General features: G+C 43.0%; 1 protein-coding gene across 1 annotated transcript in view; it reads right to left on the bottom strand.

Annotated features, from left to right (window-relative positions):
• The window catches only part of LOC126416303 (mitochondrial basic amino acids transporter-like), a 238390-nt gene that overhangs the window by 83427 nt on the left and 139628 nt on the right, over positions 1 to 15335 (bottom strand). Inside the window, exon 3 of the mRNA XM_050083961.1 lies at positions 4602 to 4645. Within this exon, the coding sequence (XP_049939918.1) occupies positions 4602 to 4645 (44 nt within the window). The remainder of the gene's footprint in view (positions 1 to 4601; positions 4646 to 15335) is intronic.

Below are 15335 nucleotides of genomic sequence, written 5' to 3'. Positions count from 1 at the left end.
AGTGGGACAGCGTCTGAGCGCCAGCCATCCTCCGGCTCCTGTCAGAGGGCAGCAAGTGGAATCCTGTGCACAGCCGTTTCCACGTGCGGCCACGGAACACGCGCGCGGTGCTAAGTGGCAGCCAAGGCTCCACGCTGCCGAAGGAAGTAGGACGCTACTCATGACACGGCTGTGGCCTCCAAGAGGGCACTAGCCTGGCTCGGGCCTTCTGTCAACATTTCAGGGCACCTTCTCGACAGCGAAGGTGGGAGCCGCCGCCCACACGTCACTACCGGCCAAGGAGAACAGAGAGAAGTAAGTTTGCCTCGGTGAGCTGCGACAACACTTGTAGTGGAATTTAATAAAGCCATTCTTCGCCGTCAACAGTGTTTCCACTGGGACCAAAGGCCTGTCACCACCATTCACCCCCCCCCCCCCCACACCCTTCTGAGTGCAACTGCACTCGTCAGAGGTTGTCCTAGTGGTCGTCACATTCAGGAACTCTTCAGAGTAGTGTCTGAAGTGGGATGTGTCAGAGACAGAAGGCTTCTTAGAGGAGGGGAGGTGATATCAGTTCCCATCCTCAGGTTGACATACGGAGAAAGAGCGCCAGATAGTACTCTCAACTGAGATTTGGAAACTGTACAAGCACGGATGCCAGTACAAGATGCAAGGATAACGCCGCCAAGACAACTGTAATATCTGGGGGATAGCAGTTGGAACGCAAATTTAGAACTGACAAACTTGCATGAAACCATTCATCAGAGGCTTCTGAGCCATTAAATTCCAGCCTTGCTGTCGCCTGAGCTGCATTTGAGGGTATTCAGAGAGGTGCAGGGGGAGCTATCGCCAAAATTATGGTCAGCGGCAGAGCTAGGTAGCCAGAACTTGCTGTTCTATTAACATAGTGCAACAGTGGGTGCGAAGACAGTTAATGCAAAGTTGTACGTATCAGTGAGGATACTGGTAGTGAGTGAGCATGCATTATACAGATGCTACATGGTGCACACCTATCCGGTGAAGTTATCGGCACTTGTAAAGTCTGCGCAAGTGAGATAAGAAGGGGTGTTGCTAGTGGTGGGGGACAGGGGTCGATGTGTGGTAATGATGGAGGTTGAGATTTAGCAGTGCCAGAGTGGGAAAGTCACCATATTCCTGAGACACAAAGGTAGAAGGGCATGCATCACCCAACTGTTCCGAGGTGGAGCAGAGAGGCGTCCATGTTAGAAAGAAGTGATCAAAAGAAAACTGTATTTCCACAGGTTAACGTTGGATATCCAGTAATGTAGAAGTGGTGGCTAGCGTTATAAGCAAGGAAAACTCACGGAAGCACGGCGTTAGAGGTTAGAGTTGCAATGTAGTAGTTTGTTGATCAATGGGGCTAAATGTAATGTTACGGGACCTACGTTTCATTTATAAGCCACTATGATGGGAGTTAATCTGCTGAATATAGCACAGCCACAACTGGAGACATTGTCCAAATGTAGCCTTACCTTCCTTAACGATACCTGGGAAGCCAGCCTGGACCATTCATTGAGTCAGATGATAGCCACGAAGGAGGTGTGAATCACAGCAGAACAATTGTTGAAGCACGTAAGACAGTATGGGGATGGCAGATGTCAAGTAACTGCAGAACTGAGTGTCACAATTCCTAGCGCCATGGTGACTCTGATTTTGCTGAGACAACGAGTCATTCAGAGACATGATCCATGGATAATTCGAGTTGCTGTGAACCGGACTGCCAGAGCGAGGGACTGAGACTAGATTGTTGTGTTCAATATTTATATGGTAATTGTGTAGTAAGTGGGGGTCTAGTGGTAATCGTACTTGTTTATGGATTAATGGGGGAGATAATCTTAGCGGGAAACCAGGTCGATATAAGACATGAGGGGCCGAGTCTTTCCGTAGGGGAGGGCAAGGTAATGCCACTATCCAGTTTCTAGCAAAAATTATTAAGAAGCACTGAGAAAGCTGCCACGAAGTAGCTGCCCTCAAAGGAAAACTGCACCACACAGCGACAACGGTCTTAGCAAGCGGGTTGATGTCACCACACTAGGGCAAGTCTCTTGTTATGGGCGACATGACTAGGACTCAGGCTATAATGGGCGATATAAATATGGATGAGTTTTGACCCAGAGAGACAACTGGGCGCTGTCAGCAGCAGCCATGGGTTCGAAACCGGCTGCATCCGCCACCACCAGCACTAGGTTCCTCATGGGGCTTGCCGCTACAATCCTACCAACATGCCAACCGTGCTTGCTGCCACCAGCACTGAATTCCTAGTGGGACTCAGTGCTTCAGCGCCAGCCACCGTCTAACTCCCGCCAGAGGGCGAGAGTCTAATTATACACACAGTCGCTTCAATGCGCCGCTTCGGACGACAGATGCTGAGTTGAGGGGCTGCCAAAAAAGTGAAAGGCCACTGATGACATGGCCATAGCCTCCAAGAGGCCACCGGCCTGCCATGGACCTGTGGTCAAAAGCAAAACACGTTTGGTAGGCAAATAAATATCAACCACAGCGCAGAAACGCTAAATACAGCAATGGTAAGGTTAAAAAAGGAGGCATATTCCTTATTGTCAACAATGTTACCAGTGGGCCCACCGGCCTGCCCCCACCAGCCATTCATATCCCTGAGGCAAGTGCACTCTCCAGACGGTGTCCGAGTTGTCGTCTCCACCAGGCAATCTTCAGAACTATCAAGCAACACAAACTAAAACATCTGCAGACACACACACACACACACACACACACACACAAAGCAGAATGAAAACAAACGGTACAAATTCAAATTTCGCGGTCAGCATCGAAGGCAAAACAGTGAAACAAACGACTGTCAAAAGCGCATCAAAAACTTAAATTTTGCAGAGGAATGTGAGTCCAAGCCATAGCAACATAATAACACGCAGAATACACCAGTGAACAGGAGAAAAACGTAAAAAAAATGCCGTTAAAGTGCGAAACGTAATCCATGAATAACCAATTAGTTCCCCATTTCAATGCTTCACAAAAATTTTCACCAGTGTCCACAGCTCATTTTAACCCACAAACAACAACCAAAATACATTTTTCAGGCAAATAAAAATCAGCCACTGCGCAGAAACGCTAAATACAGCAATGGTAAGGGTAAAAAAGGAGATATACGCTACGATTTAACCGAATATTATTTTTAAGGATGTGTTTCTAAAAGACAATGCAGTTTAGTCGATACCTTATCCTTTATGTTTGTACATGACAATGTGTACTAATTTAGACCTGTGGCTAATTTTGGTTTGTGGCAACAAGACACACAAAATCTAAATAGAAGGTAAAGAATGTAAGTTATTTAAATAGCGACAATGTGATGTAATATACTGTATTTCTTACCCTAAATGAAATCGGCATGCATGTATTTCAGGAAAATAAACAATGCCACTAAGAATGTCACAATTGAGGTGAATCATGTTTAGGTATTAAAGCAACGGTACCGAGCGAGGTGGCACAGTGGTTAGCAACTGGACTCGCATTCGACAAGACGACGGTTCAAAACTGTGTCCGGACGCCCTGATTTAGGTTTTCCGTAATTTCACTAAATCGCTTCAGACAATTTCCGGTATGGTTCCTTTGAAAGGGTACGGCTGACTTCCTTCCCCATCTTTTCCTAATACGATGGGACCGAAGATCTCGCTCTTTGGTCCCCTCAACCACCCAACCAAAGCAACAATAACTGCGTGCTTGCAGAAAGGTGGAACCACATTTAATTCACTAGTGTTTTTTTATGTAAATGAAAAGTCATTTTAAACGTTGTGGTTGAATCTAAGCCATTGTCATTCTCATGGGTAACACTGTCCAACCTGGTTTATATGATTTCATCTCTATACGTATTAACGGGATGTGTTTGATAGCCTATATCTGCCTAAACGAACGCGTTTCTTTCTCATTACTGATGTCAAAAGACGATATTTCAGATGTGTGATGTGGACCTGGCGTTGACTTACACATGATGTGTTAACTACAGTATTATCTCCTTTCAGATTTTACATTTGTGGTTCACGTTAAACGAATGAGTTTTTCGAGTGATTTATGTAAAATATGCAGAAAATTTTTTCACTATTTCATTGTTGTTATTGTTCTCAACCAGTTACTTAATCTCGATAGAACGAAGGTTAGGGCTTAGTGTCCTGTCGATGACGACCTTATTAAAACATAACTTGAATTAAGATTGGACAGGGATAGGGCAGGAAATTGCTGTGACCCATTCAAAGGAACTATTTCGTCATTAGCGTTATCTGTTGTGACAAAAGGTGGGAAAAACGAATTTGAATGCGAGTGCGGTGCCTTGAACACTGCGGAAACTTGCTCAGTAAGTTAACTTCTGTTACGCTTAATGCAATCGCCACCATTACTTACTCAGCCTTGTGATTAACAGGCAGTATATCTCTACACAACAGATTTTACTATACATCCGTGCTAGGTATCACAAAAACTCATGATAAGACGAATTTATTTCAGGTGCTCTTATTTTAAAAAAATTGCAACTTCCGCAACAAATGTCGTTAGATGTCCCCTAGTTTCCTTTTCCATTCTACAGAACATACACAGGCATAGCTGTCGCATTATAAGCTGTGTGCGGGTATACTAACCTTTACAGTATCCAAGGGATGCCCCACTAATATCCCAGCGCAACCTGAAAAAGAACAGATACGACAAAGTTAAAATGGTAAAATATGTTTACGTAATTTCTTGTCAGTGGGCATTTACAGATATGGAAGGTAGCTGTTTTTAATACTACAATTCGCATTTATTGGAATATGGTGGATTCTAGAATCACAAGAAACATATAAAATCTTTTATTCCAGATTAACTTTTGATGATTTACAATTTCAGTTTCCTTTTCTCGCAAACAACCAAATAATAGTTTGCAGTTGTATTTTGCTGACTATGTGCGTCAACGAACGGTATCCTCCTCTGCCGTTCCTGTCTCTATGCCATCAGGATTATCTGCCTAGATAAGGATGACAAGGAAAGCTTCGAACAGTATTCACACAAATATATCAAATCTTCAGTTACAAGGAATAGCACGCAACTATTACTTGTCACTGCTACGAATTAATACATGCTTTGAGTATCGTCCATCTTAAGTCGGATTTGCTGCTTTGATCGCTTTCATGTGCGGCATTGCGTACTTCATGATTCAACAGCTCATCAGACATGATTCAAGCGGCGTGCATCCTGCTCCAGAGCAATGTCACACTTATCTTAACAACAAGTTTAAAAACAATTAAAGAACCAAGACGACAGTGACCGAAGAGGTCAAATAACAGCTCAATGTTCGACTGTGCAGTCATTCAGCCTACTCAACTTGTTTTTCTCTTGTGTTTGTATGTCACTGTGTATGTGTGTCTGTGTGTGTGTGGGGGGGGGGGGGATGTGTGTGTGTTTGCGTACTCTTTCCCCCAAACGCTTATCTTGACCTATAGTAACGCACTATCACTCTGTGCAAACTAAATATTGTGGTTATTCTAAAACATTCTTAAATTTATATTCAATAATATAGTGAATGTTAAAATAACAATACAAGTGGAAGTGGCCGACTATTCACTAGCCTATTTACATTACATTACATTAGACCTATTCCACGGATACCACGGAGAGTGGTGTCAGGGATGTGGAAAGCTGTCAAAGAGATCATTTAATTAAATGCATTGCATTGATATACTAACTTTTCTGTGTTACAGTGATAATTTTAATTATAAATTAACCAAAACCCTTAAATTCAAAAGTTTCTGTGAAGATACCCTTCAATAGAATAGAATGAGTTGCGTACCAGTTCTTAAATTCAGTCTTAAACTCTACCGCATTGTCTACAGGACATTCAACGTACTCTAGAAGGCTGTTGAATATATGTGTACCCATGTACCTGACTCCTTTATGTTATAAAGTTAACCCCTTGAAGTCTTGATTGAGATTAGTTTGGTTCCTAGTGTTATATTCATGCTTTTTTATCTTTTATGAGAAAAGAGAAATACTAGAAATGACAAAGGACATTAATAAATGCATATATTGTGAAGTAATTAAAATACTAATTTTTTTTGAAGATGCCTCTACAGCACGTTCTACATTAACACCTCTGAATATAAAATACAATCAAATAGAACGTGGTTCCACAAGCACTACGTTGTATACGGTCAGCAGAAGCCTCAACAGATTATGCCTTATTAATATACGAATGGGATCACTTATTCTAGCCTGAGGATGGAAGAAGTGGTACTGCTATACGACTATATAGTTAATTTCGCCAGATGCACCACACCGTTCGTCACTCCCAGTCAATCTTCTTCCCATCGATAGTGGACACTGAACGTTAACATCGAGGAGATACCACCATGAACCACTAAGTCTTCAGCGCACTCTCATTTGAGTATCACATCTGCTTAGTAATTTCATTAGATTTTCACCAGCATGGATCCCTCGGCCTTTAGTGGTGCAAATATGTTCTGGATTTGTTTCCCTGCTCAATACATACGCTACATAAATTCAAAGCCAGTCAGAGCAGACGGGCAACTTCACAGCGTACATGGTATGTGTTCGATTACCCTGAAGGATATATACTGCGATGCATCGAATACTGTAGACTCGGTTGATAAACGCCTATGGAGAATCACACTCACAAAACATCGAAATAAAAACATATCCAGGAGAGCTGTCCTTGAGTAGTCCTAAAACTCAAGTCCCTTTTCAGTAACCAAGGTACCAATCGGTCCCTGCCTCGGCTATGGGTTGATATTTGCCTTACACCAAGTCACACTACATAGTGACTTGGGTAGATTCCAAATGACTTCGTCGCTGGTGGATAATTTATGGAAGCACATTCCGTAGGAGGTTGAGCAACGTTTGCAGGCTGGTAGGTGCTTATCAGCTTAAGTCGAGCAGACGATCTACTTACATACAAGGCGTATCAAAATGTATGTTGCAAGGCCTGTTGCTCGATAGATGTGTACCATGTGAGCATATTTTGCTAATACACTACTGGCCATTAAAATTGCTACACCACGAAGATGACGTGCTACAGACGCGAAATTTAACCGACAGGAAGAAGATGCTGTTATATGCAAATCATTAGCTTTCCAGAGCATTCAGACAAGGTTGGCGCCGCAGGCGACACCTACAACGTGCTGACATGAGGAAAGTTTCCAACCGATTTCTCATACACAAACACCAGTTGACCGTTGCCTGGTGAAACGTTGTTGTGATGCCTCGTGTAAGGAGGAGAAATGCGTACTATCACGTTTCCGACTTTGATAAGGGTCGGATTGTAGCCTATCGCGATTGCGGTTTATCGTATCGCGACATTGCTGCTCGCGTTGGTCGAGATCCAATGACTGTTAGCAGAATATGGAATCGGTTGGTTCAGGAGAGTAATACGGAACGCCGTGCTGGATTCCAACAGCCTCGTATCACTAGCAGTCGATATGACAGGCATCTTATCCGCATGGCTGTAACGGATCGTACAGCCACGTCTCAATCCCTGAGTCAACAGATGGGGACGTTTGCAAGACAACAACCATCTGCACGAACAGTTCGACGACGTTTGCAGCAGCATAGACTATCAGCTCGGAAATCATGGCTGCGGTTACCCTTGACGTTGCATCACAGGCAGGAGCGCCTGCGATGGTGTACTCAACGACGAACCTGGGTGCACGAATGGCAAAACGTCATTTTTTCGGATGAATCCAGGTTCTGTTTACAGCATCATGATGGTTGCATCCGTGTTTGACGACATCGCGGTGAACGCACATTGGAAGCTTGTATTCGTCATCGCCAGACTGGCGTATCACCCAGCATGATGCTGTGGGGTGCCATTGATTGCACTTCTCGGTCACCTCTTGTTGTAGCAATTTTAATGGCCAGTAGTGTAAACGTATGATCGATCACGTTCGTTTGCGTGCTAGCGTCACTGAAATGTGTAGGAGGGCGTGGGCAGTTTGAATCACACAATCTAAAAAGTGAGAAAAGGAGACAATGTAAATAGCAATCGCTCTGAGGCTACCGTGGCGCCAGGGCTTCCGAAACGAGACTGTTGGTTAACAAAGCAACACAAATAATCGTCAGAGGAAATTGTGTGTGTACTGTGAGGCGGGATTGTTTACCACTGGTACAGCTTCATTTATTACATGACACACACTGCAGTCCACAGTCTTGCATAAACAACGGGAGATCACAGTGCTGTGTTGTGTTCCACAGTTTCATACTGTACGTAGTTTTCAGTCATTCGTGCGGCTATTATAAACCGAGAATAAAAAATGGCGGCCATGTACAAAACTGCAGAGGACACCTACATGCTTCTCGTGTAGGGCAATATGTAAGAGAGGCTTCTTCATACGAAGAATGTCACCCCAACAGGTGCCACCCAGCTCACACCATGACTGCAAGACAGGAGAGGCGTTTATGTGAAACGGGCAGTTTACATCCTAACGGTCAGGATATTGGACGTCCGCTGACATGCTGTAGGCAAGAATTTGAAGAAGTGTTACGTCAGCACTTTCCAGAGCGTCCTTCTAAGAGCACCCGAGCTGTAGTACAAAGCTTGGGTGTGAACCAGATGTCACTGTGGCACGTTCTGAACGATGATAACCTTCATCGCTACAGATTCCAGAAGATTCATGCGATAACTCAGGATGACTTCACTCGCCATGTCAACTTTTGCAGATGGCTACGCAAACACAACTTTCTACGACGTGTCCTGTTTTCTGATGAGTGCACCTTTACACCAGAAACAGCCATACAAGTAACAGTTGGAGCAATCAGTGAAATGCCAGGAGTTTTCCCAAGGACTGGGGAAGACACCATATTGAGCAACTTTTGTAAGTGAATTATATTAGTGTGTTCTGACAGTAACGTACATTGTCTCCTTTATCCCCTGCCTAGCTTGCATGGTCCAAGCTGCCTACGTCCTCCTCCAGACTTCAGAGACGTTAGCACGCAAACGAAGCGTTTTCGATATAAGTTTATTAGCAAAATATGTTCACGTGGTACCTATTTACCAACCACCACACCTTGTAACATACCTTTTGATTCACCCTGTGCTAATGAATGGGACAGACTTGTCACAGCAACAAACCATAATATTTCCAATCTCTCGTTCTCATCGATGTTTTCGGGCGGTTTCCTTTAGCTGCAAGGCAAATGCCAGAACTACCAGTCCCCTTCCGAGTATTCCCAACAGCGAACTTCCTTGCCCGACTCCCAGCTCTTCGTGATCTGCACGAAAAGATCCTGCCTTGTAATAGGCCAAGATTTGAAATAGTCCACATTGTTTGTTTCTTACTGTTCGCAGTGAAGTATAAAAAAGTGCACTGTTGTTGTGGTATATGTGAGAATCTGACGTACACTGTGGGCTCGTGCTGGATGGCACCCACCCGAGTGGTTAAGTCACTTCAAGATGCTTATTGCCTTTGCCTTCTAATTTTTTACTTAGGGTTAACGTGGCAGCTGCAAATGAAATATGAGGCGCAGAACTTCACCGAATGTTTAAAACTGTTAGTTTTTTATCGATACACCTGCTTCAATGATCAGACTCATTATACACTGATATGCAGTCACATACGCCCATTACTGTCGTTATTGTAAATCTGCCTCTGTAGGGACACACATTAACACAAACGAACAGCAAGTTAAAGACCTACACTCCTAGCCAAAAACGAGACTCGAACGAGCAACCGCTACTTTTAGAAGTTGGTAGGTCTCAGAGTAAAATAGTGGTTGATCACCATAGGTCAGGATCAGCTGTTTAGTAAGACCGTATTTTTTTCGGATATACGTGTATTTGATTTGCAATTAGCCATTCTGCTGTAGTAACCAATGAAAGCAATCTCACCTTTTATTGTTATTTCTAGGCACTATGTTCAAATCTATCCGAAACAGCCAATTGCAAATGTGTCCTTTTACACTACTAATGGACAGTTAATATTCGGTGTGGAGGCGCTGTTCGAAGCTTCAAATATAGCTGTCACATACATATGTAATTATACTAGGAACAACTTCAACAGTCTCAGCGCAATGTCTTAATTTAGATTCATTATGAGCGCTAGCTATTCTTCAGCCATTTTTTCTTAGCTGGTTCCAAAATCCAATTCACTAACTCATTTGGCATTTCAAACGCATATATAAATCTCACAAAGCGAATACATAACCAAAAAATAAAATGATTGGGAGAATCTAAACAATGAATATGACTTCAGAAATTATTGCCTCAAGTATAAGTTTAATAATTCTCTGTCGCTGCTTGCTACAGTATTTTTCTCGTCTCACCGCCGTAGAAATATGTCAAAAGCACACTGCTTGCTACTGTTATTCTCTCATCTGATCGTCCTAGAAATACGTCAAAAGCAAAGTTGACGGAACATTTTAATTTGTCTCAGCATTCGCACCCGTGCTGTTACAGTCGCACCAGATGCACTAGCTGTGTACTTTAAGCGAGAAAGTTTTAAAAGCACTCCGCTCGCCGTTTCACATCGATAGTGACTGTAACTTCTCTAGCAAAAATTAGTAACACAATATGCAGATCATAAGTAGCACAATTAAATAGAAACGAAAGAAAGAAAAAAAGCCACCCATGACAAAAGCAACAGCAAACCGTGCAGTACGTTTGCGGAAGAACTAGCTCACGTTCCAGCAGCAGTTTATCGTAGGTATTAGGAGCAACGAAGCTTTAAACTGATTGGAAAAGTGCAGGTTATTGTCGGTTTCAAAAAGATTCGCCGGAGTGTGGCACATCATTATTTAAAGGCCTATAACCCACGATTAAATGCTTTAGAATTGTCGTACATGTTTTATTTATTTTATCTTATTTATTTATCATGTTCTGTGGAACCATGTGATCTAAAGCCACTTGGTCATGGAACGAGTTAGAACATAGCTTACAGAATGCTGACTAGAAAATTTATAAACAAGGAATTAAAGAACCAATAAAACAGGAAAAAACACAATATAGGAATAAATAATACATTTGACGGATCAGTTCTCGACTGCTGCAAGAAACTTCTGTACAGAGTAAAAGGAATGTGCCATAAAGAAAACTTTCAACTAGAATTTGAAAACTTGAGGCCTATCCTCCAATTTTTTCAGTTCTACTGGCAGCCTGTTGAACGTGCAAATTTCTGAATAGTGCACACCTTACTGTGCAGAACGTAATAAAGTGTTATGCCAGTGCATATTGTTTTTCGGTCTACAGTTCACTGAATGAATTTTGTAGCTTCTTCTGAATGAGGCAATATTGTCAACAACAATTTGAATGAGGAAATATATTAGGATCACTCATAAAACCCCAGACCGTAAAACGAAAACCGCTGAAGGAATCATAATGCGATTGCCTACGGAAGAAGGTGTGGTTCATATAAGAGCTCTGACGCCCCAAACTCGCCGGTAGAAGAACATGGGCGCACGCCCACACCCACATGACGACAGAGCGAGCATGTGTAGACGGTCCACTGCACTCAGTCGTCCTGAAAACAGAGAAACGGAGGCTTCAAAGAAGAGCAAGACAGCAAGACGTGTTGCGCGTTTCCTTAAAGCGGAAGGGGTGCGCAGAATGGAAATTCGTGGAAGAGCGGCACATTTGTACGGAGGGTACTGAATATCCATTGCAGTTCCGATGCTCAGTCATTTCTCTAGGGCAAAGGCTGTCACTGTAGCTCACCGGACTTCAATAATGAGAGGATCCACCAGCTGGACAATGGTACCCGTTATGTGGTTTCAGATCGGTCGTCATCGGCCAACAACATCTCTTGTTCTTTAAATCGCTTTTACCACACCTTGACCCTTGAAACGGACATGCAGTACTCTTAGTACACCTCCGCCAATCATTGATGAATTTCCGTTGCAAATTCGTCTGAACATCTCAGAGTAGAATACTTACACTATTTCCTCAATTATTTGTTCGATGTTTTCCAGTCTCTGACTCTCCAGCAGTTATTGTCCTCTGCATTTTTCTCTAGTCATTCCTTGACGTCTTAACACATGTCCTATCATACCGTACCATCTTCTTGACAGTGTTTTCCATACATTCCTTTCTTCGCCCATTCTGCGGAGAACCTTCTCAATACCTTCTGTTATCAGTTTACAATTTCAACATCCTTCTACAGAATTATATTTCAGACGCTGCAATTCTCTTCCTTTTTTTCGGTGTTCCCACTATCAGTGACTCATTACCATAGATTGCCGTCCTCCAAACATACATTCTCCTCAAATTAAGGTCTATGTTTGACATAAGTAGATTTCTTTTTGCCACGAATACCCTCTTTGCCTGTGCAAGTCTGCGTTTTATGTCCTCCACTGGGGGCCGAACCCTGGGTTCGGTGTGGGGCGGCGGTGGGGTGAGTGAACTGTTGTAGCCTGTTGGTTGTGTACCACTGAGGAATACGGCGGGGACGAAGCCTCTCTGTCGTTTCTAGGTCCCCAGTTCAATAAAAACACATTATCAAAATGTCTCTGTAAAAAGCAGACTACCATCGCGTCATTTCAGCGACAAGTTTTTATTCTAGAAGTACTTACATCTGATAATCAAAATTAAAGATTACTTTCTTATAATTAATCATTTTGTATCTTCCTTTCTGTTGATAATATGTTTATGTCTGTAGTTACCTTCTTCCAAATAGTACTCCGATACATACCAAAAAAATTTCAGACCTCTAGCTCATATCTATTTCTTGTGCATAAAGTAAACATGTCAGAAAAATTAATTCGCGTGAAATTCAATTTTTGATCTATGATTCATCCTCTGTTGTTCCCAATACACTCCAGTTGCATAATCTTCTTGGCTTACATGTTCGTGATCTTCTGTCTTTCTATTCTTCTTTCTCCTTGTTGTTCTGGCGTCTTTTGTTGCCTCAAGGTCCCTCTTTTCAGCTTCACCCACTCTTATTGAATCAATTGCCAACAGTAATGGTCTAATATTAAACCCAGGATATGTTCCTAGCAACTCTAGAACTTCACATCATCTAACTGCCCCACATTTTAAAAAAAGTTACGGGCATAACAAATTTCGAGAATGACAAAACAGCGGCAACTCAAACTACAGAAAAGTTTGTACGGAAAAAAAAAGTTCGAAAACCAAAGATATGCAACGGAAACATAAAAGCATTGCAAAGCGTATCTCGTAACAGGGTTGTCTACTTGGGAACCAATTGTATAGTATGTGTTTCTCGAACAGGAGTCTGATGACAACATTGAGATGTGGAAGCAGCGGAAGCTTGGATGTGAACACAGACCGAGGGACATTTAAGTTTGTTCCTGATTTCCAATTTAGTTCTTTTAACCAGCATTTTGTTCAAGAACCTCTAAACATTGATTTAAGATTAAAAACTAATTTTTTCAAGCGGATTCACAGGCAAGGACCCTTCAAACTAATGTTGTCGTTTTTGCTCTCTGCCAAAAACATGGCAAATATGGAGACTTGAGTAAGCCGTCGAACGTTGAGCGTTGAGCGTGCCGAGTTTCTGACGTCATAGCGTGGAATAGCACGTTCGGGAGTCTTTCCGAACGTGCAGAGCAATATATGGCATGCCAGGTGTTCTCAGCGTGCGTCTGAGCGTTGACCAATGAGATGGCACAACGTCACCTACGTCACACGCACGCCAACTCCCTTCAGCACAGAGTTGTGAAGCGTCATATTGGTATTCATTTCAAGCATATACCTATATATGTCCTATCTGAGCACCAGCAAATTGAGAATCACTCGAACAGGCGTTGTTAACTGTGTGATTCGTTGCAATAAAATAATGAGAAACATCATATTCGTGGCAAAAGAATTATTGTCTCTTCCATATTATGATACTCTGCCTTTTGAAGGCAACGACACACTGAGAATCCACCAAAAACGCATTGTTCTTGGTACAATTTGTTATAATTAAATTTCAATTAGTAACATAGCTATGATTAGAGATTTTAAGCAAGCGGCAGCATGCTACGATTGGCTAAGATGTATGTGTTGTCGGTTCACCGTAGTGAGTAGCATTACTGGTTCCTGCACGATATGAATGTCATGGCGCTCGTTCGCGTCTTCCCCCGTCTAAAATTTTTTTCTAACATTCGCATTTTTAGTAGGTTCTGATGCTTTATTTTTAGTTTAATATAAGTATATATTATAATATTTGATGTTATGTAAATACACTACTGGCCATTAAAATTGCTACACCAAGAGGAAACGCAGATGATAAACGGGTATTCATTGGACAAATATATTATACTATAACTGACATGTGATTACATTTTCACGCAATTTGGGTGGATAGATACTGAGAAATCAGTACCCAGAGCAACCACCTCTGGCCGTAATAACGGCCTTGATAAGTCTGGGCATTGATTCAAGCTTGAATGGCGTGTACAGGTACAGCTGCAAATGCAGCTTCAACACGATACCACAGTTCATCAAGAATAGTGACTGGCGTATCACAATTGACCAGACGTTTTCAGTTGGAGAGAGATCTGGAGAATGTGCTGACCAGGGCAGCCGAACATTTTCTGTATCCAGAAAAGCCTGTACAGGTCGTGCATTATCCTGCTGAAATGTAGGGTTTCGCAGGGATCGAATGAAGGGTAGAGCCACGGGTCGTAAAACCTCTGAAATGTAACGTCCACTGTTCAAAGTGCCGTCAATGCCAACAACAGGTGACCGAGACGTGTAACCAATGGCACCCAATACCATCACGCCGGGTGATACGCCAGTATGGCGATGACGAATACACGCTTCCAATGTGCGTTCACCGCGATGTCGCCAAACGCGGATGCGACCATCATGATGCTGTAAACAGAACCTGGATTCATCCGAAAAAATGACGTTTTGCCATTCGTGCACCCAGGTTCGTCGTTGAGTGCACCATCTCAGGCGCTCCTGTCTGTGATGCAGCGTCAAGGGTAACCGCAGCCATGGTCTCCGAGCTGATAGTCCATGCTGCTGCAAACGTCGTCGAACTGTTCGTGCAGATGGTTTTTGTCTTGCTAACGTCCCCATCTGTTGATTCAGGCATCGAGACGTGGCTGCACGATCCGTTACAGCCATGCGGATAAGATGCCTGTCGTCTCGACTGCTAGTGATACGAGGCCGTTGGGATCCAGCACGGCGTTCCGTATTACCCTCCTGAACCCACCGATTCCATATTCTGCTAACAGTCATTGGATCTCGTCCAACGCGAGCAGCAATGTCGCGATACGATAAACGGCAATCGCGATAGGCTACAATCCGACCTTTATCAAGGTCGGAAACGTGATGGTATGCATTTCTCCTCCTTACACGAGGCATCACAACAACTTTTCATCAGGCAACGCCGGTCACATGCTGTTTTTGTATGAGAAATCGGTTGGAAACTTTCCTCATGTCA

The sequence above is a fragment of the Schistocerca serialis genome, chromosome 8 (genome assembly GCF_023864345.2).
Source record: "Schistocerca serialis cubense isolate TAMUIC-IGC-003099 chromosome 8, iqSchSeri2.2, whole genome shotgun sequence".
Classification (NCBI taxonomy): domain Eukaryota; kingdom Metazoa; phylum Arthropoda; class Insecta; order Orthoptera; family Acrididae; genus Schistocerca; species Schistocerca serialis.
Note: the sequence above shows the minus strand (reverse complement) of the source record. Positions and strands in the feature narration are given on the sequence as shown.